Here is a 25,393-nt window from a genome sequence, read left to right on the forward strand (position 1 = left end):
CACTCTGGACCTCCAAGGAACGTTCCAGGGAGATCACATGGTCGAGGCGGGTTGTTGAGATGCCAGAGGACATGTTTAGTGTTACTCTCATTTTTTTCAACAAAGGGGTTTGGCACCGAGCGAGAGTCGATCAGCACTGGTGGAGATGGAAACCACAGCGACCAGCTGAATGTCGTTGAAGGTTCTTTGTACTTAATTACTGCAAGAGTCACGCGCCGACTAAAATAAAAAAAACTATGAAGTAAATTACACAATAATCAAAGTTGAAGCCAAGAGAGAGAGAGAGAGTGAGAGCTGTGTATGCGTGCAAAACATATCCATTACCTCAGAGGTTACCTCAGGTCTAGGGAGAATACACTCTGCAGCTACATCATTAGCATTAGCAATACCCGAGGACAAACCAGCAACAGAATATACCTGCAACGGAGCTTAGATAAAATGTACACATTAATCCCCCATAATCTTCCATTTCTTCACCCCAGCAGGTGCTGATGACAAGGGTAGCAGTTAAAAAAAGAAAAAACTCTTCAGCTCTCGTGAATCTGGAACTTGCCAGAACTTGTGACTAGCAACAGAGCACTGCTGCTCATAACCAGAGCTGTGTGTCTGGGCTCAGTCTCAATGCAGGAAAGTAAAAGCCTTGAGGCCATCTCTAATAGTAGAAGCTTCTAGATGACTGGTGGAAACTCACACCGTCACTCTCTCCAGAGTAAACTACCAGATAAATATCTCTGATGATAGGAGTTTCAATGAAATAATGCAATAAACGATGTGTCTCCTCAGTCAGTTGACTGGACTATTATGAGTCGAAGTTGCAACTTTGCCAAACAGAGATTACATTTGGCGTGATGTTACTTAAGTGCGTTCCCAAAACTTAATCAAGCGTTGTTTTTCCCAGACCGTTCAGGAATGATCAAAACAATTGTTGATCTGTGTTCCCTCACCTGCCTCTGGAAGCGTAATGTTATCCTCGTCGCTAAGTAGGCAATATAAACCTACAGTGGGGAGAACAAGTATTTGATACACTGCCGGTTTTGCAGGTTTTCCTACTTACAAAGCATGTAGAGGTCTTTAATTTTTATCATAGGTACACTTCAACTGTGAGAGACGGAATCTAAAACAAAAATCCAGAAATCACATTGTATGATTTTTAAGTAATTCATTTGCATTTTATTGCATGACATGAGTATTTTATCACCTACCAACCAGTAAGAATTCCGGCTCTCACAGTTTTTCTTTAAGAAGCCCTCCTGTTCTCCACTCATTACCTGTATTAACTGCACCTGTTTGAACTCGTTACCTGTATAAAATACACCTGTCCACACACTCAATCAAACAGACTCCAACCTCTCCACAATGGCCAAGACCAGAGAGCTGTGTAAGGACATCAGGGATAAAATTGTAGACCTGCACAAGGCTGGGATGGGCTACAGGACAATAGGCAAGCAGCTTGGTGAGAAGGCAACAACTGTTGGCGCAATTATTAGAAAATGGAAGAAGTTCAAGATGACGGTCAATCACCCTCGGTCTGGGGCTCCATGCAAGATCTCACCTCGTGGGGCATCAATGATCATGAGGAAGGTGAGGGATCAGCCCAGAACTACACGACAGGACCTGGTCAATGACCTGAAGAGAGCTGGGACCACATTCTCAAAGAAAACAATTAGTAACACACTACGCCGTCATGGATTAAAATACTGCAGCGCACACAAGGTCCCCCTGCTCAAGCCAGCGCATGTCCAGGCCCGTCTGAAGTTTGCCAATGACCATCTGGATGATCCAGAGGAGGAATGGGAGAAGGTAATGAGACAAAAATAGAGCTTTTTGGTCTAAACTCCACTCGCCGTGTTTGGAGGAATAAGAAGGATGAGTACAACCCCAAGAACACCATCCCAACCTTGAAGCATTGAGGTGGAAACATCATTCTTTGGGGATGCTTTTCTGCGAAGGGGACAGGACTACTTTGAGGGGAGGATGGATGGTGTATTGAGGGGAGGATGGATGGGGCCATGTATCGCGAGATCTTGGCCAGCAACCTCCTTCCCTCAGTAAGAGCATTGAAGATGGGTCGTGGCTGGGTCTTCCAGCATGACAACGACCCGAAACACACAGCCAGGGCAACTAAGGAGTGGCTCCGTAAGAAGCATCTCAAGGTCCTGGAGTGGCCTAGCCAGTCTCCAGACCTGAAACTAATAGAAAATCTTTGGAGAGAGCTGAAAGTCTGTATTGCCCAGCGACAGCCCCGAAACCTGAAGGATCTGGAGAAGGTCTGTATGGAGGAGTGGGCCAAAATCTCTGCTGCAGTGTGTGCAAACCTGGTCAAGAAATACAGGAAACGTATGATCTCTGTAATTGCAAACAAAGGTTTCTGTACCAAATATTAAGTTCTGCTTTTCTGATGTATCAAATACTTATGTCATGCAAACAAATGCAAATTAATTACTTAAAAATCATAATGTGATTTTCTGGATTTTTGTTTTAGATTCCATCTCTCAGTTGAAGTGTACCTATGATAAAAAATGACAGACCTCTACATGCTTTGTAAGGAAAACCTGCAAAATCGGCAGTGTATCAAATACTTGTTCTCCCCACTGTATGTAATACTGTCAATACCGTAACACAGATCTCTTTCTAAAGGAATGGCATGTTTGCATTGATGCTTTTACGACCATTCTCTTACAAGTCGCAACAAGGGGAGTAGGCTACAGTAGAACATAATATCTTTATGAAGGGAAGACACTCACTGCAATGCAAATAGAATATCCGTATCCTGGTAACACTTGAGTTCAGAGGATATGTAAGAGCAGGGAGAAAGAGAGAGGTCTGGTTTGGGCAGATGTAGCCCATGTGTGCCTGAGCAACCCAGTGAAAAGCAGATGGACTCATTCCTTCCTTCTGGTCTCGGTTGAGTGACTCACTCCTTTCATGTTCTACAGGGGTTCTGGATAGCTTCTGGGGGTTTCCCAGCCCAGGGCCTGTATGGGTTCACCTGACGTCCTTTTGAACTATGAACTTCGCCTACCTGCATGCTGGAAGTTACTCCGTAGTAGAACAAGAAATCACTGATCGATAGATCCATTGCATGTGACACTGTGATACCAAATAGAGGTGTAATTCAGATGGACTTTTATGGCACTGCGTCTTCTCCTATAACCATCATCCGTGTGATGTTCCTGGTTTCACAGCGACAGATCTGGAGCCCAGACCGGGACACATCTCTGCAGATGCTCAGTCATACCTTTGGCCCGGCAAAGCCTTCTCCTATAGGACCCTTCTCTCCTTGGACGCCCTGTGGCCCTTGAGGCCCCTGTGAAACACAAACAAATCAACCAATGATGAACAGACTTGAATAACCATAGACTCCATACAGCTACATGAACACCCATTTCACTGAGTCATTTATGAGTACATTGTGGTAGCGGTAACTCACCGGTAGTCCAGGTTCCCCTAAGCCAGGTGGTCCCGGAGGCCCCAGTCGTCCCTGGAACCCCACATCACCCTGCAGAGAGAGTTGAACACCCGCGAGGTGAGATACAACAGGTGGTTGGGGGGAAATGTAATTCTCATTTTTCAAAACAATGGGGTGATGGAGTGATACCTTGTGTCCAGGAAGCCCGATCCCAGTTTCTCCTTGTATTCCAGGTGGCCCAGAAAGTCCCCGCTCACCCTACAAAACACACACGTAACCATGCAGAGACACACACACACACACACACACACACACAACTCAGTATACAGGAAATTCATATTTAAATGTGTCTGGCACAACAACAATTCATAAATCTGTCTCTCTCCCTCCTTCTCCTCCACTATAGGCCAACAAGAGCAGAACTCTTTGAACGAGGTGACATCATTTCCATTGAATTCCTCTTAGCTTTAACCTCACACCACCATCACTAACCCAGCCATTACCTCACCACATAAACCAATACACCACCACACACTGACCTCAAACGTTAACATTTTCCCCTTCACACATCTTCCATCAATCAAATTCTACCAGGGGTTCAGGCTAGCACTAGGTGTTCTGAAACTCCTCGAGAATTCAAATCACTATGGTTAAAAGCCATTGTTCAAACACAGTGCCCTCCGTAATTATTGGGACAGTGAATCATGTTTTCCTCTTATGGCGCGGCGCTATTGTCCAAAAGTTTGGATTTTAAATCAAACAATGACTATGAGGTAAAAGTGCAGACTGTCAGCTTTAATTTGAGGGTATTTTCATCCATATCGGGTGAACTGTTTATAAATTACAGCCCTTTTTGTATATAGTCTCTTCCCCCCATGAGAAAGTTAGACACACAAATATCATACCCCCCCCAAAAACGCTAACCTTCCCTGTAATTGTTATGGTGAGAGGTTAGCATGTCTTGGGGGTACGATACTTGTGCGTCTTTCTCACTCATCAATTATTGATGATTCACTCAGGATTATCCATAATCATGGTAGCATCCACATTAATGTAGAGGTTTTTAGAAACATATTCTATTCTTAATTACAATAAAAGTGACTCCAAGATGACAAAATACATAATTTAACATGTATTTCTATTGGGCAAAAAAATGATCTGAAACACAACCAAAACAAAGAGCAAATGCATCCAACAAATTTGTAGAACTACCAGCTTGATTGTATTGTTGTCATTGTATGCTATTAATATGGGACCAAATACTTAACATTTTACTACTTAAATACACATAAGTGAAATTGTCCCAATACTTTTGCTCACCTAAAATAGGGGGACTAAGTACAAAAAGTGCTGTAATTTCTAAATGGTTCACCCGATGTGGGTGCAGATACCCTAAATTTAAAGCTGACAGTCTGCACTCTAACCTCCTAGTCATTGTTTGATTTCAAATCCAAACTTTTGGAGTATAGAGCCAAAAGAAGAAAACATGCTTCACTGTTCCAATAATGCCGGATGGCATTATAATAGAAGTAAATCAACATGCTGTTATACGATAACAAGAACAGTGTGAGAAGACGGCTGTCACGTCCTGACCTTAGTTCCTTTTTTATGTCTCTATTTTAGTTTGGTCAGGGCGTGAGTTGGGGTTGGCATTCTATGTTTTGTTCTGTGTGTAAGATTTCTATGTGTATGGCCTGGTATGGTTCCCAATCAGAGGCAGCTGTCAATCGTTGTCTCTGATTGAGAAGCATACTGAGGCAGCCTGTTTTCCCACTATGGGTTGTGGGTAGTTGTTTTCTGTTTTGTGTGTCTTCACCTCACAGAACTGTTTCGTTTCGTTCACTCTCTCTCTTTGTTGTTTTTTGGTTATTGCAGTGTTCAGTTTATTTATTAAAATGAACATGGACACATACCACGCTGAGTTTTGGTCTGATCCTTGACCTTCGATCATTACAACGACAGAGATATCTCAGTGCGTAGGCTAGTCTACATACTGTTCTCCTTGTCAGACATTAGTTCTACGATAACAAGAACAGTGCGAGGAGACGGCAGAGATATCTCAGTGCGTAGGCTAGTCTACATACTGTTCTCTTTGTAAGACATTAGTCTGCCATTCATTTTTGATCTTGGATGACAGTCAAACAAGCAACATAAACATTCTTTCAAAACAATTAAGCCTCTGAATGCTTGACTGGGAGTGTGGGCATATGTCAGACTTGGCAGTAGTGTTGCTGAGAGAAGTTTGAACAACAAACTGACACGATAATAACATGATTATAATCCCTCAACGGGTCTGTGGCGTTCATGCAATGACTGATGATACTTAGCAAGTAATGTATCCATTCAAAACATTAATGCACACATACTTGGTCAATCATCTGCCGTCTGCTTTTGGGCCCCACTTGAATCTGTCTGTCAGTAGCTCTGGTCCAGGGCCGCACGGAACATCCTGGACCAGATCTAGTCAGTCTACTCAGTGGGACCGATACCAGTGTTGTAAGACCACATATTGAGTATCTCGGTCTTGTCTCTGTGTTGGATACATGTGTACTTGGTCTTGACTCAGATTTATTTTTAAATGTAGAATGATCAGCTTCCATTCAGTCAGCCATAAAACCACTTCAAAGGGCAAAATGTATACAGTCCTTTCTTGAAACATTGAGGGAAACAGCGCCCCTCCATCTCAGTATGTGTAGCCCATGTATATGATTCTGTCAAGACCAAAAGAGTATAGCATGTTGCCGCCGTACCATTTCATTGATGCCAGCAAGCGTTTGGACTCCCTTGATAAAACAAATACATCAAATAATTATTCAACAAACAGCGGGTTGTCCCGGTGTATCAAAATGCACCCATAAAGAGGCCAGTTTGGATTTGGCTTCAGACCAATTAAATCACTTCCTTTGCAATCATAATTTTCAGGAAAACATGTCTGTTTCTGGTCTGCTTGTGTTGATGTCCTGCAGTAGCTAGATTGCTAAATTGGCCCTTTGGCAAAGCATGGATGGAGATTGGGATTTGGACTTGTGGTTTTGAATTAATTGTCTGTACAGGCCAATGATTATGACGGGGATTCTGATCTAACCATACATTAATATGTTGTGCCACTGGCCTGAGATGATTACAGTTCAATGTGTAGACTAGTAGTCTCACATTAACTAGCTAGCTAGATAACTTAGCTGGTTCATTGCTGCCCATGCAAGGAGGTCAGGCTAGCAAGTATTTTAGCTAGGTAGCATATGACAACAAAAGCTAAAAGTGCACTGTATGACAGACAATAGACCATTTTGCCAACATGAAAGAGAGGAGGAAGGCATTGGCGTTCAACTAGTGTGAGTGCAAAAAAAAAAAGTGTTTACTTGCGCACAGACGTACACACACACACACACGTACACACACACACACACACACACACACACACACACACACACACACACACACACACACACACACACACACACACACACACACACACAGAAATCAGAACCAGGGACAGCCACATGATATTTAGCAGCATTGATTGGACTACATTGTTTTTGGTATTTTTACATTTGTTTCCAGTATATTAAACTAAGCATGTTCTTGTTGATTTGATGATGTTTAAATGTTTAAGTTGAAATGGTGCTGGAATAGCGGAGGCAGTGCTGCTGTTGTCCTTGTGCTGACTTACTGTATCTCCATTGTTCTAAATCAGCAGCTGTTTAGTAAACTTTCGAAAACATAAACTTGCTTGACCATGCTGCAGGTGATATACAGTTGAAGTCGGAAGTTTACATACACCTTAGCCAAATACATTTCAACTCAGTTTCACAATTCCTGACATTTAATCCTTGTAAAAATTCCCTGTCTTAGGTCAGTTAGGATCACCACTTTATTTTAAGAATGTGAAATGTTAGAATAATAGTAGAGTGAATTATTTCAGCTTTTATTTTCAGCTTTCATCACATTCGCAATGGGTCGGAAGTTACCATAGACTCTATTAGTATTTGGTAGCAATGCCTTTAAATTGTTTAACTTGGGTCAAATGTTTTGGGTAGCCTTCCACAAGCTTCCCACAATAAGTTGGGTGATTTTTGATTTCCCCATGATGTCAAGCAAAGAGGCACTGAGTTTGAAGCTTGGCCTTGAAATATATCCACAGGTACACCTCCAATTGACTCAAATGATGTCAATTAGAAGCTTCTAAAGCCATGACATCATTTTCTGGAATTTTCCAATCTGTTTAAAGGCAAAGTCAACTTGGTGTATGTAAACTTCTGACCCACTGGAATTGTGATACAGTGAATTATAAGTGAAATAATCTGTCTGTAAACAATTGTTGGGAAAATTCTTTGTGTCATGCAGAAAGTAGATGTCCTAACTGACTTGCCAAAACTATAGTTTGTTAACAAGAAATTGGTGGAGTGGTTTAAAAACGAGATTTAATGTCTCCAACCTAAGTGTATGTAAACTTCCGACTTCAACTGTAACTGTTGATATGCAATATTAGCTTTGTGGACTTCACCAGACAGATGTTGCTCTTCGGTTTTGTGATGAAACAAGTCTTATGTGTAGTTGAATTTATGCCGCCACTGTGTGACTTGTCTTTTTGTTGTCACGGCCTTATTATATATCTCGTGAAGTATGAATGAATGGGTTAGGGAGCAAACAACGCAATTATCACAACATGGGTTGTAAATTTGGCTTTTTTACTGGCTTGGTTTCCTCAGTGATTTTGCCCAGTAGCACCACTGCTGCCCAGGTCCACCCAATCAGATTGATCTGGTTTAAGCATTATTGAGGACTTGAACATATTGTTTTGGTATAGAAAAAATACAAAAATGTTAACTTCATATGGCTGGGGGCAGTATTGAGTAGCTTGGATGAATAAGGTGCCCAGAGTAAACTCCCTGCTACTCAGGCCCAGTTGCTAATATATGCATATTATTAGTAGATTTGGATAGAAAACACTCTGAAGTTTCTAAAACTGTTTGAATGATGTCTGAGTATAACAGAACTCATATGGCAGGCAAAAACCTGAGAAAAAAATCCAACCAGGAAGTGGGAAATGTGAGGTTTATAGTTTTTCAACTCTTTGCCTATCTAATATACAGTGTCTATGGGGTCAAATTGCACTTCCTAAGGCTTCCAATAGATGTAAAACAGTCTTTAGAACCTTGTTTGATGCTTCTACTGTGAAGGAGGGGGGAATGAGAAGGGATTGAGTCAGAGGTCTGGCAGAGTGGCATGAGCTGACCACACGCGTTCACGTGAGAGTTAGCTTGAGTTCCATTGCATTTCTGAAGACAAAGGAATTCTCCAGTTGGAATATTATTGAAGATTTATGATAAAAACATCCAAAAGATTGATTCTATACTTCGTTTGACATGTTTCTACGGAATGTAACAGAACTTTTTTACTTTTTGTCTACTCGTCATGAATTTGGATTACTGGGCTAAACGCGCAAACAAAAAGGAGGTATTTGGACATAAATTATGGACTTTATTGCATAATAAATTAAACATTTATTGTGGAACTGGGATTCCTGGGAGTGCATTCTGATGAAGATCATCAAAGGTAAGTGAATATTTATAATGTTATTTCTGACTTCTGTTGACTCCACAACATGGCGGATATCTGTATGGCTTGATTTGTTGTCTGAGCACTGTACTCAGATTATTGCATGTTGTGCTTTTTCGTGTAAAGCTTTTTTGAAATCTGACACAGCGGTTGCATTAAGAGACGTGTATCTATAATTCCATGCATAATAGTTGTATCTTTTATCAATATTTATTTTGAGTATTTCTGTAAATTGATGTGGCTCTCTGCAAAATCACCAGATGTTTTCGAACTACTTAATAAAACGTGCCAATGTAAACTCAGATTTTTGCATACAAATATGAACTTTATCGAAAATAACATATTGTGTAACATGAAGTCCTATGAGTGTCATCTGATGAAGATCATCAAAGGTTAGTGATTAATTTTATCTCCATTTTTGGTTTTTGTGACTCCTCTCTTTGGCTGGAAAATGGCTGTGTGTGTTTTTGTGACTAGGCTCCTTCATACTGTTTGGGAACTTTTTGGCTAAATTAGAGTATACCCGCTTCTTCAGTCACCACTACACCACTGCATAAGGCCGATGGAAAGACAACAGTCACACACAGCATGATGTTAAAGGATAAGTAGTCCATTCACTCGGACATAATAAGCCAGTAGGTCCCAATCATAAGAATACAAAAACACAACCATTAAGCATTTCCCAATCGAAATGTACATGTATTACTTCCCATTGAAAAAATCATTTCAAGTTTAGCACACAAAGTAACTGATCACCTAAAGTTTAAATGCAACAAAGAGATGGCTTACAACAGCAAGCGTGCTGCAATAAAAAAAACACAATTCCACTCACCAGATGAGGATCATTTGAAACTTAACTTATTGTTGAAGTTATTTTTGAAAAGGGGGAAGCTAACAAATTAGCGACAACAACTCATGCTGCTACTGCTGCTGCAAACTAGCCTACAACAAAAGCTAACTAGACCATGGAAAAACTACAGCTCGCTAATGCATAGGGAACTGTTAGCCTTCGAGTAGTTTCCATAGGCTTTTGTAAAAACGGTCCCACCCATTATGTCAAAATGCGATTGGTTGATTCCACTGTCATTGCAAAATGTTGTACTAATACAGTTGAATGGCAAAAGCCTTCTATCTCGCTTCTGATGGCCTAGTCAATGGCTGACTTAGCTAGCTAGATTGATCCCCCTCCAGAGGCCAGCAAAAGAAAAATCCTGATTGGATCTTTTTTTCACTTCAGTGTTAACCCTTTCCTTTCCAACAAAAACTGAAGAGATTAAATCAGAACATCATTGAAAAGCATAATATAATTATAATTCTAATAATTATTTTATAAATCCTTAGCCCTTCTTTTAAGATATAGAAGGCCCATTTTCCCCACTGTAATAAGTTGTAGAGTGGCTCTATTTTCTCTCGGCATGCAATTTTTTCACTATTCTGTATGTCTAAAGAATCCATATGTTGTTCTGAAATATGAACACAGAAACACTCATATTATGGTGGTGATTTGACAAAATTACTACCGTGGCCTGACTGCCAATTTTCTTCAACCATGAACCCAAGAAACCAAAGACCTGATCCAAACCAGATTCCATACACCCAGACATAATTGATGTTGTCCAGCCAATAAACTATAATCTAGTTATCTGTATGGATTTGAGATAGAAGGTTACCTTTGATCAATGGGTTGAAGCTAAGTGGGGGGAATTCTGGCACTGACTTAGTGAATAGACACGTAAGACAGACCAGTCAGTCAGTCAAAGTAGTTGCTTTCTCTTCCATCCTAAGGGCAGATGTGGTTCCTCTAACCAATGGCTTTCTGTGAATGACACTCTCTTAATGAAAAGGTATTAGGTTTTATGAAATAAAACTCACTTTTTTCCCTATGAGACCCTCAGGCCCGGCATCGCCATTTGGACCAGGTAACCCCTGTGTGAAGACAGAATAAAGTAGTCTACAAATGGACAAGTATACAAACACAATTGAATTTGTGTTAGAGGACAGCTTGAAGGACATGTTTTACTTAGATAGTAAACTGGGGCCTGTCAGTGACTAACCATTGAAACTACCTAGCTTGTGACAGTCTTAACAAAGATGGGCAACACAGAGGATTCTAGAACAGAGGCTTACCTGTAGCCCTCTGTTTCCCCTGGTGCCAACTGGCCCCTCAGGCCCCTGGAGAAGGAGGGGGTCAATCAGTTCATGTCAAAACATGACAAACAAACATGGGAGGCACAGTCAACACATAGTAGTATGGGTTTCACACTGTCTGCATTCATCAGTGCAACATCATAGCCCAGACAAACAAAAACTAGCCAACAACACTATTGGTTGGCTAAAGTATAAACAGAGTGGTATGTAGTGACACTAAAGCTAAACACATAAAATACCATTAAACAAAAATACACTTCTGCTCGCATTTATGGTCAGGGGTGTCAAACTCACTTAGTTAATTAAAAAACTTTTTTTTTTTTTAAATTACTCTAACCACCCAAGGGCGGGATTGGCCCCCCTCGTGGGCCGTATCCAGCCTGCGTGCCATATGTTTTACACCCCTGCCTTAGGTCCTTGGTAAAGGTGGGATTAAAAAAACATTTGATGACAAAACAAAATAAAAATACACTGTACCCTGTCTCCTTTGATTCCAGGTGTGCCACATTCTCCACTCTCCCCCTACAAGAAAAATGAGGTAGGTACAATGTGTCATATTTACTAAATACTAGGAAACCCAGAGGGATATTGATCTGGAGATTCATACTCTACCTGCTCTCCTTTGTAGCCCGGCTTGCCCTGAGTAGAAACAACACACTCTTGATTAGCAAGGAGACAGTGATCAAAACATTGTCACCAACCACAAAACAGAATCCTTGTATTTATAGTTAGCAATGCTGAGTTGTTGAAGTCTGTGCCAATAGCTGTGTACATTCATCTAATAATATAACAGCAGGTGTTTAGGGTATGCCCTCTGTACTGACCTCTTCCCCATTTCGACCAGGAAGTCCACTGAGCCCGCTCTCACCCTGTAAGAAAGAGAGAATTAAGGTTTTGAAAACAGAATGACAGACTAATTGGAATAAGACACACACAGGCAAAGCAAATCACCAGTACCTTCGATCCTTTAACACCTGGGTTACCATCATCTCCAGAATTCCCCTTCTTGCCCTGTGGAGGGAAGTGAAATCACATCAGCATGGTATGGAGAGAAAAACCTAATTTGTGGTGTAATAGCATCTGATCAGTGTGTGGCAGCTGCATCTGGTTTGACAAACTGCATTTTTGGTCTGTTATAGGATAATGGCAGTGATTACTGTGCACAGATCCTAATATTAAAGTACAGGCACATCAATGTACATCCAGTGGGGATAGACTATAATATTCTACAATGTCTGGTCACCAAGTGAACAGTCTACAGTAGAAATTGTCAGTTAGGTGAAAGACTACAATGACCTACAGTTGAAGTCGGAAGTTTACATACACTTAGGTTGGAGTCATTAAAACTCCTTTTTCAACCACTCCACAAATTTCTTGTTAACAAACTATAGTTTTGGCAAGTCAGTTAGGACATCTACTTTGTGCATGACAAAAGTAATTTTTTCAACAATTGATTACAGACAGATTATTTCACTTATAATTCACTGTATCACAATTCCAGTGGGTCAGACGTTTACAAACGCCAAGTTGACTGTGCCTTTAAACAGTTTGGAATACTCCAGAAAATTATGTCATGGCTTTATCAAATCAAATCAAATGTATTTATATAGCCCTTTTTACATCAGCTGATATCTCAAAGTGCTGTACAGAAATCCAGCCTAAAACCCCAAACAGCAAGCAATGTAGGTGTAGAAGCACGGTTGATAGGAAAAACTCCCTAGAAAGGCCAAAACCTAGGAAGAAACCTAGAGAGGAACCAGGCTATGAGGGGTGGCCAGTCCTCTTTTGGCTGTGCCGGGTGGAGATTATGACAGAACATGGCCAAGATGTTCAAATGTTCATAAATGACCAGCATGGTCAAATAATAATAATCACAGTAGTTGTCGAGGGTGCAGCAAGTCAGCACCTCAGGAGTAAATGTCAGTTGGCTTTTCATAGCCGATCAAGCTTTAGAAGCTTCTGATAGGCTAATTGACATAATTTGAGTAAATTGGAGGTGTAAGTATGGATGTATTTCAAGGCCTACCTTCCAACTCAGTGCCTCTTTGCTTGACATCATGGGGAAATCAAAAGAAATCAGCCAAGACCTCAGAAAAAAAATGTAGACCTCCACAAGTCTGGTTCATCTATGGGAGCAATTTCCAGATGCCTGAAGGTACCACGTCCATCTGTACAAACAATAGTACGCAAGTATAAACACAATGGGACCACGCAGCCATCATACCGCTCAGGAAGGAGACACATTCTTTCTCCTACAGATGAACGGACTTTGGTGCGAAAAGTGCAAATCAATCCCAGAACAGCAGCAAAGGACCTTGTGAAGGTGCTGGAGAAAACAGGTACAAAAGTATCTATATCCACAAATCCGCCAATAGAAAGCCAGACTACGGTTTACAACTGCACATGGGGACAAAGATCGTACTTTTTAGAGAAATGTCCTCTGGTCTGATGAAACAAAAATAGAACTGTTTGGCCATAATGACCATCGCTATGTTTGGAGGAAAAAGGGGGATGTTTGCAAGCCGAAGAACAGCATCCCAACTGTGAAGCACGGGGGTGGCAGCATCATGTTGTGCGGGTGCTTTGCTGCAGGAGGGACTGGTGCACATCACAAAATAGATGGCAGCATGAGAAAGGACAATTATGTGGATATATTGAAGCAACATCTCAAGACATCAGTCAGGAAGTTAAAGCTTGGTCGCAAATGGGTCTTCCAAATGACAATGACCCAAAGCATACTTCCAAAGTTGTGGCAAAATGGTTTAAGGACAACAAAGTCAATGTATTGGAGTGGCCATCACAAAGCCCTGACCTCAATCCTATAGGAAATTTGTGGGCAGAACTGAAAAAGCATGTGCGAGCAAGGAGGCCTACAAACCTGACTCAGTTACACCAGCTCTGTCAGGAGAAATGGGCCAAAATTAAACCAACTTAGTGTGGGAAGCTTGTGGAAGGCTACCCGAAAAGTTTGACCCAAGTTAAACTATTTAAAGGCAATGCTACCAAATACTAATTGAGTGTATGTAAACTTCTGACCCACTGGCAATGTGATGAAATAAATAAAAGCTGAAATAAATCATTCACTCTAGCATTATTCTGACATTTCACATTCTTAAAATAAAGTGGTGATCCTAACTGACCTAAGACAGGGAATTTTTACTCTGATTAAATGTCAGGAATTGTGAAAAACTGAGTTTAAATGTATTTGGCTAAGGTCTATGTAAACATCCGACTTCAACTGTATTTACTTATGTGGATATTGTGACTGCCTATGACAAAAACACACAAAAAAAGCATCCTTATTAGATCAACCGGAAACATACTTTTTTATGTAACCTATAACAGCAGAATTCTGCAGATTTTCCCAAGCCGATATCTGTCCCAGCTTGCTGATCATAAAGTGAAGCAGGAATGTTAAGCATTTGCCACACTATCACTGCTTCAGGGAAGCAGATATGAATCGCCTCTAACCACACAAATCACTAAAGCCTACCAAAGCCCCTCAATTATCTCACGTGTAAGCATCAAGGCAGGCTTTGTGTGTTGGTACTGTACTGTCCTTCAGTTTTGAAGTAATCGTCCACTACAGGATGTTCAATTCGAAAGGGGGCTGTAATCTCAATGTATTGATGTCGAGGGGAGCTTGAGGGTGATGCTGGTCATGTTCAGACACTTACCTGGAGGCCAATGGGTCCCCTCTCTCCCTTGTCACACGCACACTTCAGGGCCAGAGGACACTAAAACCACAAGGGCACAACATAGGGGGTCAGACAGGAGTTCAGACTCCTAAAGAGGAGAGTTCATTGAATACTGTGTGAAAAGGCTGCAGTATATCAAGATTAGTAGGCCTAGATAACTAGGACTTACCCCCTCATCAGCCAACTCTGTCTGAGAAATGAGAAAAACAAATAATTGGTCAAAATTTAGTGCACTTCATATTTATTCGACACATATCTCAATGGCGAGACAGTGACTGTTGAACAAAGTCAGGACATTCCTCTCCCACTTGGCGCAGACGTTAATTCAACGTCTAGTTTTGATTTGAATTTGGTTGAAGTTTCAACTAGCGTGAATTCAACGTGAAATCGACAAAAAAATGTCACCATGTCATTGGATTTAGGTTCAAAGTTGGGTGTAGAAAATGCAATTCCCTCACTTCGATGACGTTTTTGCAAATCCAATCAGTTTTCCATGTTAATTCAACGTCATCAAATTGAATTTTATTGTTGAAATTCTGTGGAAACAACTTTGATTCAACCAACTTTTGCCCAGTGGTTCCTTTCCCTGAATGTTGGCGACAAACACGGATTGCTAATGTTTGCTGATGTTTATTCATGTTGCTTGCGATTCCAATCAGATTCCTACTTCTATTGCTGTACAGAAGATTAAACACGAGCAGCCTAGCGTTTAAAGTTACATTGTATCACCGACGTGTAGGCTACACCACCGGGGAATGTTTTGTGGACTGGTTATTTTAATGTTGATTGATGAAATACCTGTTTAGGTGCATTTTGGATTATCCCAGTGATATGGGGTTGGTCATCTAACCTGTTCAAGTTACTCATTTCAGGAGAGTTTAGGCAGGAGTTGTAAGGTCTGCTTCCAACTCACACTCTCAAACACGTAGATCCCTTAAACGTAGCTCACTTTCCAGCCCACTTTCCAGCTCACACTCTCACACTCTCATATATCCCCTGAACGCAGCTCACTCTCCAGATCCCAATCACAGGAATTCTGATCACCTGTTCACACACCTGTATGTCATTATCACACACTATTTAGTTCAGTTCTTCGCACCCCATCATTGTGAGGCATTGTTTGTTTTGTGACACACTTCTAGTTGGAGTGCGGAGGTTCCTGTGATTGAATCTGCCTGTCTATGATAGTTTGTCTGCCTCACTAACGATGCCTATTCCCTGCCTGTACTTTAGCCTATCGGATTTCCTGTTATCAACCCATTGCCTGACCTTCCTTGACGACCCTGGACCCAGCTACCTGCCGCCTCCTGTGGTCCTTTACAAATAAACACCTGCTGCGCCCTGCGCTCCCATCATGTCCATTACAGGAGTGACAAGTTTTCCCAGGGCTCTCTAAACTCTTCAACTCAACATTGCTAACTATAAAGACAAGGATTCTGTTTTGTTGTCGGTGACAATGTTTTGATCACTGTCTCCTTGCTAATCAAGAGTGTGTTGTTTCTACTCAGGGCAACTCCTGTCAGCTGTAGGCCTAATCCTAAAAAAAACTGGTAGAAGAATGATTCTGTTGCCCAAAATCTGTTTTTCTCCAAACATTGTTTTGTTTGGTCTGGACATGAAAGCCAGCCACATTCTATATGGAGGGGGGATGGTCGAAATTCAACAGAAACAAACACAAACCACATGCAATGGTCTCGGAGCATCCAAAGTATATTTCCGCTTGCAGAGAAGCACTTGAAGCCACCACAGAAGGTCTGTTTATTTTTACCGTGAGAGGATTGGAGCTGATCCTGCCGGAGACGGAAGCATATAAGAGATAAAAAGACAAGCTAATGGGACAGACAGCCTTATGACTAACAGATGCTGCCTGAAACAGGATGAAGCCGCTGTGTTGACTGGGAGCTATTGGGTACCCGACTGAAACTCAAACCAGTCCATATGGATCTAGCAGTAGAGCGCGTAGCTAATGCAAATGCTGCTGGTTAATATGGATTTCATGACCCGATTTTCTTGATTGTGTTATGTCTAACACCTGCGTCAACAATTGGTTGATAAGTCGAGGGGTGTGCGTGAGACTTGTTGAGCTATTCAGCCATGTGTGATCTTGCTGAGCTTCCTTTCTAATGCACACAGCAGTTTTCCACAAGAGTTTTTACGTAGAACCAATGGTATAGTTAAACAGGTCCTGAACTCATATTGTGTCTCTAGACCTACTGTACTGTTTCATGCCCGAATCCGTCTTATTGGACAGACATCAAAGGGTTCATTTCCACCACTACTTTTACCTGAGGTTTCAGTTAAAAAAGAACGTTGTTAAAATAGTTTGAAACACCGGAATGGTTTCCAACAAAATGCCTCAGAAACACCAGCCAGGGGCCACAGTCAAAAATATTGATGTCTGCATTTCCCCATGTCAAGTGAAGACTAAACAAGGTGCTAGAGCGATAACAGTATGAATATAAAGGTAATGTGTTTGTGATGAGAGAGGGGACCAAATCACCAGCAACTATGACAACCTTAGCAGGTGCAGCGAGTTGAAACCACACAGGATGCCCCCAAAAAGCATAAAATATTCTTTGTCTTAGACTGTTAGGAGATGCTTAAACACTAAATATACATGAGTCCTCTTCAACCGGCAAAGATAAAGCATGCAAGTCTTGACATGAGTAAGCCTACATAATATTGTGTAATCCAAATATATTTGCATCCATTTCTTCTCAAACCATTTTCAAGGCCCAGCTTGTTGTATACATGGTAATATCCAAAGAGTGATTAGCAAAATATGGCCCTGAGGGCGCCCTGTTTTGACAAAGCCTGATTTGTCATTCCGATGGTGAATGCCAATTCCCAAGAGGGAGAAGTCCACACAGATTTAAAAGTCCCTACCATAAGCAGTTATACAGCCATAAGACACATTCAGCAAACTACAGAGACCTTTTTCTCTAGACACCTGAAAAATGTGGACTGAATTTACATCTCAACGAACCACAACCTGAACCAGATGGCGAAACGTGATGACGTTGCACTTACAATCTCTTTGATGACCTTTTCCACGATGCCCCTGTCCTGAAGGTTATGGAGGTAGCGATTGGCTGGGGAGCTAGCCAGCCGGCGGAGCTGTGCCACGTTGGAGATGTCATTGGCCGCGGGCGTGATGCCCACCATGAAGAACTTCACACCCTGGTTTTTGGCGTCGACCACGGCGGAGAAGATGTCTGGGTTCCTGGGGTGGAGGATGCCGTCTGTCAGCAGTATGGCCACCCTGATGCTCCCTGGCTCTGACTCCTCCATGTAGATCTTGGTCAGGTTGGTGATGGCGTAGGTGGTGTAGGTGCCGTGGCCGATGTATCCGATGGGTGCGATGCGAGCCTTGAAGTTGGCCACCCCCCTCCACTGCTTGAAGGTCTGCTCGATGATCACATGGCTGCTGAACTGCAGGAGGGCGGCTCGCGAGCTGAGAGCCCGGCCCGTCTGGAGATTGACCCCCTGCAGGCGTTCAACCACATCTGTGGCGAACCTCTTCTCCTGGGCGTGGTTGTCCTTGGCGCTCTCCGAGCTGTCCACCAGGAAGGCCAGCTCCAGGCCACAGTCATCGTTCAAAAGTGCTAAGAACATGAAAAAAGTGTTAACCAATTGTTAATTTATCATGTACCATGCACATTACACAAGACGTAGCTAGCTACCGCTAATTTGTCAATCTTTGTTTGGCAGAGGGCAGAGCTGAGGTCAACCCCATTTCAAAGCAGGAGATCCGATATGGGTAAAACTGGATATTTTCTCATGTCCACCGCTAACACCAAAGAAGGATCATTCATCAGTTCAATCATCATGTACGTACCAGGTACAACATTAGCTAGCTACATTACGTAAGTGGTTCACAGAGCTGGGGGTCACTACCATTTCAAAACAGGAGATCAGTGTTACGCACACCTCTGTGAAGAGGGAACGCAACACCCTGCTACAACTCAACTCCCTGTGAAGTGAAAGAGGTATGGGACTGTAGGTGCGAGTAAGGATGACAAAGGCAGAGAGAGTGGTACCGTTTACAAATCATTTATTCCGTCACACGGTAATATGGGGAAAAAGGGGCTGGACGGAACCAAAGCAAAGGAAGTAAATATCAAAGCACCCTATCCTATCTAACCTGCCTACCCACTACCTATCTAACTTAGCACCACCTGGTGCCCTAACCAAAATACAGGGGGTGGTCTGGGTCAAGCTAGGTACTTTCTCACATCCAACTCAAGACCAACATTGACCAGCGACTGACCACAACTCTGAAGGTTAAGCTAGACCAAAGCCACTCAGAAGCTTAAATTCTGAGATACTGAACCTTAATGACTCAGAGAGAAGATTGAACCCAGAAAAGATCTGATATGATTTATTTATCAAGGTGGAAGTGAAGCTTGGAGGGGCGTCATGACTTGAACTGTGAACTGATGTTCCTGATTCCTGTCTGATATCTAAAAGGCTCTCAGAGAAACGAGTCACACAAGGCATCCTAACCTACAATATTTTTCAAGGAGCGAGGGCACATATCCAATATAAACCGGGAATACATCATATTTATGTTCAAAGAAACGTGTCCGAAAGAATGTGCCCGGGGATACCCAGCTCTTGAGGGAAAAAAACGTTAAAGGAACAGAATGGTTGCCACTGAGATGGATGGGTTTCTAAGCCTGGCTGTGAGATATAATCATTTTTTAAGTGGGTCCCATCATTTGCCAATGACTCTTGAAAATGAGATTTTCTTGTAGCCACACATTTTTTCATTGATGGATGCTTTACCCATGTAGTATTTTCAGAAGTGAACATATCCTATCAATTCTAGCCAACACTATGTCTAAGAAAAACTTTTCTGTGTCTCTCCTTTAAAACAAATAAATACTTTTGGGGCTCTTACATTGGCCATTCTTGGGTATGACGTTGGTTGTCAGTAGTTGGTTCTTGGCTCTCCTGTCCATGGTTCTATCATCATGTGTGCTATAGTCATCCTGAGCCCAGAGACTGTGGAGTCTACAGAGCAGCAAGAACCAGTACAGAGAAGGGGACATCACCATCTGTTCTCCTCCTCTGAGAGAGAGAGAGAGAGAGAGAGAGAGAACAAGAGAGAGAGAGAGAGGGAGAGGGAGAGAGAGAGAGAACAAGAAAGAGAGAGAGAGAGGGGGGGGCAGCCAGAACAGCAAATTCAGCTTGTGTTCAGGTAGAAACTTGTCTCACATGAAAACCTGCACACCAACACAGAGGTGCAAAAGTCCACCATTTTCTGAGACCCATAACCTGTATCATTGTAACTTGATCCTGCACATACTCACAATACAGTGCTGCAGGCTCAGGTCTCCAATATACTCAGCTCAGTGTTCAGGATTGGGAAAGATGCACATGAGAGAATCAGAGGGAGCAAGAGAAGCAGAGGAAAAAATAAGACAGTTTCAAGTGTTGTTCAGGTAAAGTTCCACTTAGACTCCTGCTCTTGTCCTGCTCCTGTGATGGTGTCAGTCTGCAGGATGGGAGCTGGTCAGGTCAGGTAGGATGTCTGCAGTACGGCAGCAGTGAGTAGAGGGTCTGTGGAGGTCTGTGCTCTGGTTCACACTGGGTTTCCTGAGGTTTCTTTAGCTGCAGCCATCCTCACACAGACACAGTGAGTACAGTAGAGGCAGAACCAGCCCCCTTTCATTCACAGCCACTCCATGTTTGGAGAAGGGTGGGGCAAGGAGCTCTCGCGGGGCAGGGCTAAGCTGGGGGAAGTGTGGGGGTGAAATGTTATTTTTATAATAGTTTTTGTTTTTTAATAAATGGAGTATGGGATGGCACCTCCAGGCTGTAATAGCAAAGATCCAATTTATTAAGACTATAGTTGTAATCAGTTTATGGGCCTTTGTCCGTTCTTGTTTGTTGCCTCGTATCTTATGCTATTATCCACTGGTGACCAGGGTAAATTCCCATTTCTGCCCCATATTGACCTGATGTCTCATTCTGGGAATAATAGCTTCCGGAAGCCTCACCCACAGAACAAAGCTTTTTTGTAAGGCGACTGGTAGTGATTTACTTATAAGGCTCTAGGCAGCGCACCTTGCTAGCACAATTTTCCATGATTCACATTCATATGAAGGCACTAGTCTTTGGCTGCAGCTGCAGGGGGTGAGGCAAGACTATAAAACTGTTTAGAAGATTAGCTGTAGCTGCTCCTCCAGAGAATGTAGCACTCCAACAATCAGTTTCAGTTCACAATACCCCGTTCACCTTGTCTTTATGGATTGGAATTTTTTAGGAATAGGAAAATATTTTTTTGAAACTTTTGATTCACTCCATTCTGAGTTCAAAAAAATCTGGAATATAGAGCTCATGCAAAGGTAGTGAAAATCCATACGCATTTCCCTGGCCGCCAGACTTCTGGCCGCCAGAAGGAGAATCATGCAGCTCTGCTCCAGCTGTGCACTTGGTGGTGACAGCGTGTTTTTTTTTATAGCTCACAGTATTCCAAACCTGGAGGCAGAAAGCAATCAGAGGTGAGCTGCCACTCAAGAATGCCGTCATGAGAAATAGGCCTGCTCAAATCTGGTTCAGATACCGTGCCCTTTCATGGGGAGACAAGTAAAACATGGTGAGGATCTCTCTAACACTTCCTATATGGTGCTGATCAGCCCAAAGGAATTTCTGCACAGTTCAATTCAACCATCTAGCAACTATAATGTTTCACGGTTTGGTTCATTTCAAGTTGAATTCATGCTTAATGACAAGATGGTGATCTGACGTCTTTTCCCAGTGTGATGTACATATCGTGTGGTGCATGTACACATGTGCAGTGAATTGAAAAGGAGTTTGGCAAGGACATAAATTCAGCTTTTCCTGATAGCTGATGACATCATTTTAACATAAAGTCGAAAAGTTTAACCAGGTGGTTAAAAATCATCAATCCATAGCATCTCTGCACATTCTCAACCAACACTTAATGCAATTCACAATGTGCTTGCAATCTGTAGAGTTGGTGTTCTCTTTGATTTCCTAGCAGGTTAGGACTTAGTGTAGGGATGTCCCATGGATCCCGGATAGCACTAACCAATCTAGAACATGTCTGTGGAAGGTCAAAGGTCTCCTGTAGATCGTCTCCCATCAAAGTGGTCATGTCACGGACTGTCATGAAACGCAGTACAAGCTGCTTTCATTATGATGAATGGCCGAGGTGTCGACTGAAAGCGCCTCGAACATGGGTGTGAAGAGCATGAAACAGCCGGTGAAGGATTTCCAGAGAGGTGTGGCAAACATATGAAAACCTCAATTGTGGCTGGCAGGGAATGTTGTAGCATCCAATCTAGTCCAGTGTCTGGTTTCTGATCCTATATGTACTTATGAAACTACGCTTTGAAAGTACCCGTGCATATTTCAGTAACACATTCAGGTATACAGAAAACTATTTATAAAGGGTTACAAACGGTTAGTTATCCATTTATAGATACCAGATAATATGCCAAATACCAGATAGAAAGTTCCATAGAAAACACAAGGCCTCTGAAAATAATGAACACCTGCTCTTTCAATTAAATAGACTGACCAGGTGAATCAAGGTGAAAGCTATGATCCCTTATTGATGTCACTTGTTAAATCCACTTCAATCAGTGTAAATGAAGTGGAGGAGACTGGTTAAAGAAGTATTTTTAAGCCTTGAGACAATTGAGACATTGAGACAATTAAGTGCCTTTGAACGGGGTATGGTAGTAGGTGCCAGGTGCACTGGTTTGTGTCAAGAACTGCCACTCTGCTGGGCTTTTCACACCCAACAGTTTCCCGTGTGTATCAAGAATGGTCCACCACCCAAAGGACACCCAGACAATTTGGCACAACTGTGGGAAGCAATGGTGTCAACATGAGCCAGCATCCCTGTGGAATACTTTCGATTTCTTATAGAGCCCACGCCCCCGATGAACTGAGGTATATAACCAGACAAAACCATCTTAAGAATGTTGAAAAGCCTGACTCATGTGTCAACAAAGCCTGAGGAGACAGGGGCATGGAAATCATTACCACAGTACTTCAGTAACATTCATCCATTTTCATAGTTAAGGACAGGTGAATCTTTATTTGGAAGTTGGTGTGACAAGCTGGCCGATACCTTATCTAAAAGGCTTAAAAGAAGAGCTGAGAAATAAATAGTTATAAAAGTACTTATTAACTGCAGACTTAAAGTAAACGCACATGACTGGTGGCTAAAATCAATGGCTCTTCCACAGTCAGGAAACACACCTTTTCAAGAAAACCCAGGCCCCGATTAAACATTACTACAGGATCGTGTGCCGATTAGCCACTCCCACAAATTAGGCAATACAATATAACAGGAAAAGTTTGGAGATTATAGAAAGTGCAGGTTATGGATGAAATTAATTATGAATCAAAACAGAAAATAACACTGCAACACAATAATTTACAGTTTAAAAACGGCAATAAATACCTTTAATCCATATATTAAAATAAATGGTCCATAGTGAAGGCTCTCCTTCACAGTTGGCATGTAGCCTACTTCACTTCCCATTACAGGATATTCCATCTATTACATTACTGGGATTCTAACACTGGTTGGTAGCATTCATTACCACACTTAATTCCACATGTTTCAACAAAAGAGAGGATGAAGATAGAGAGGAAGTACCAAAATGTATAGTGCAGCCCCACACTCTAGTGGAAAGATAGTGTATGTGCTGAAATCGAGCTTGTGCACACAGTGTTCTAAACACTCGGTGTGGAGCTCTATACAATGCCTTCGGAAAGTATTCAGACCCCATGACTTTATCCAGATTTTAGGTTACAGCCTTATTTTAAAATTGATTAAATTGTTTCCCCCCCCCCCCCCCCCCCCCCAATCCACACACAATACCCTATAATGACAAAGCAACAACAAATTTAGACATTTTTGCTCATTTATAAAAAATTAAACTGAAATATCACATTTACATAAGTATTCAGACCCTTTACTCAGTACTTTGTTGAAGCACTTTTGGCAGCAATTACAGCCTCGAGTCTTCTTGGGTATGACGCCACACGCTTGGCACACCTATATTCAGGGAGTTTCTCCCATTCTTCTCTGCAGATCCTCTCAAGCTCTGTCAGGTTGGTTGGGGAGTGTTGCTACACAGCTATTTTCAGGTCTCTCCAGAGAATCAAATCAAATTTATTTATATAGCCCTTCGTACGTCAGCTGATATCTCAAAGTGCTGTACAGAAACACAGCCTAAAACCCCAAACAGCAAGCAATGCAGGTGTAGAAGCACGTTGGCTAGGAAAAACTCCCTAGAAAGGCCAAAACCTAGGAAGAAACCTAGAGAGGAACCAGGCTATGAGGGGTGGCCAGTCCTCTTTTGGCTGTGCCGGGTGGAGATTATGACAGAACATGGCCAAGATGTTCAAATGTTCATAAATGACCAGCATGGTCAAATAATAATAATCTGGCTGTGCCGGGTGCAAGGGCAGTTTGTTGCTCCAGAGCCTTTCCGTTCACCTTCACACTCCTGGGCCAGAGAAGTTTGATTGGTTTAAAGTCCGGGCTCTGGCTGGGACACTCAAGGACATGCAGAGACATGTCCCAAAGGGACTCCTGTGTTGTCCTGTTGGAAGGAGAACCGTCACCCCAGTCTGAGGTCCTGACCGCTCTGGACAAGGATTTCTGTACTTTGTTCCGGTCATCTTTGCCTCGATCCTGATTAGTCTCCCAGTCCCTGCCGCTGAAGAACAACCGCACAGCATGATGCTGCCACCACGCTTCACTGTAGAGATGGTGCCAGGTTTCCTCCAGACGTGACACTTGGAATTCAGGCTAAAGAGTTTAATCTTAGTTTCATCAGACCAGAGAATCTTGTTTCTCATGGTCTGAGAGTTCTTAGGTGCCTTTTGGCAAACTCCAAGTGGGCTGTCATATGCCTTTTAGTTTGGAGTGGCTTCTGTCTGGCCACTCTACCATAAAGCCCTTATTGGTGGAGTGCTGTAGGGATGGTTGTCCTTCTGGAAGGTTCTCCCATCTCCACAGAGGAACTCTAGAGCTCGGTCAGAGTGACCATCAGGTTTTTGGTCACCTCCCTGACCAAGCCCCTTCTCCCCACCGATTGCGCAGTTTGGCCGGGCGGCCAGCTCTAGGAAAAGTGTTGGTGGTTCCAAACTTCTTATATTTAAGAATGATGGAGGCTACTGTGTTCGTGAGGACCTTCAATGCTGCAGAATCTTTTGGTACCCTTCCCCAGAAATGTGCCGCGACACAATCACGTCTCGGCGCACTACGGACAATTTCTTCAACCTCATGGCTTGGTTTTTGCTCTGACATGCTCTGTCAACCGTGGGACCTTATATAGACAAGTGTGTGCCTTTTAATATCCAATCAATTGAATTTACCACAGGTGGACTCCAATCAAGTTGTAGAAACATTTAAAGGATGATCGATGGAAACAGGATACACCTGAGCTCAATTTTTGAGTCTCATAGTAAAGGGTTTGAATACTTATGTAAATAAAATATTTCAGTTTTTTATTTGTAATAAATTTTCAAAAATGTCTAAAAACCTGTTTTCGCTTTGTCTTTATGGGGTATTGTGCGTAGA

At 42.3% G+C, this 25,393-nt stretch overlaps 1 protein-coding gene across 2 annotated transcripts in view; it reads right to left on the reverse strand.

Moving 5' to 3' along the window:
* Window positions 1-20,440, reverse strand: part of LOC110495787 (collagen alpha-1(XXVIII) chain) — a 31,654-nt gene extending 11,214 nt beyond the window's left edge. The window contains exons 1-14 of one of the 2 annotated variants that reach the window (XM_036952236.1): window positions 20,130-20,440; window positions 19,718-19,887; window positions 17,845-18,419; window positions 14,984-15,004; window positions 14,794-14,853; window positions 12,074-12,127; window positions 11,941-11,985; window positions 11,729-11,755; window positions 11,594-11,638; window positions 11,096-11,140; window positions 10,841-10,894; window positions 3,599-3,667; window positions 3,431-3,499; window positions 3,239-3,307 (exon numbers count right to left, since the gene is read on the reverse strand). In XM_036952236.1, the coding sequence (XP_036808131.1) occupies window positions 3,239-3,307; window positions 3,431-3,499; window positions 3,599-3,667; window positions 10,841-10,894; window positions 11,096-11,140; window positions 11,594-11,638; window positions 11,729-11,755; window positions 11,941-11,985; window positions 12,074-12,127; window positions 14,794-14,853; window positions 14,984-15,004; window positions 17,845-18,419; window positions 19,718-19,874 (1,290 nt within the window). In that variant the 5' untranslated portion in view covers window positions 19,875-19,887; window positions 20,130-20,440. Of the gene's footprint in view, window positions 1-3,238; window positions 3,308-3,430; window positions 3,500-3,598; window positions 3,668-10,840; window positions 10,895-11,095; window positions 11,141-11,593; window positions 11,639-11,728; window positions 11,756-11,940; window positions 11,986-12,073; window positions 12,128-14,793; window positions 14,854-14,983; window positions 15,005-15,612; window positions 15,785-17,844; window positions 18,420-19,717; window positions 19,888-20,129 lie in introns of those variants that run through there. The other variant, XM_036952237.1, reaches the window with a different exon arrangement.
* Between the last annotated feature and the right edge of the window lie 4,953 nt (window positions 20,441-25,393).

This window comes from Oncorhynchus mykiss, chromosome 18 (genome assembly GCF_013265735.2).
Source record: "Oncorhynchus mykiss isolate Arlee chromosome 18, USDA_OmykA_1.1, whole genome shotgun sequence".
NCBI classification, from domain to species: Eukaryota; Metazoa; Chordata; class Actinopteri; order Salmoniformes; family Salmonidae; genus Oncorhynchus; species Oncorhynchus mykiss.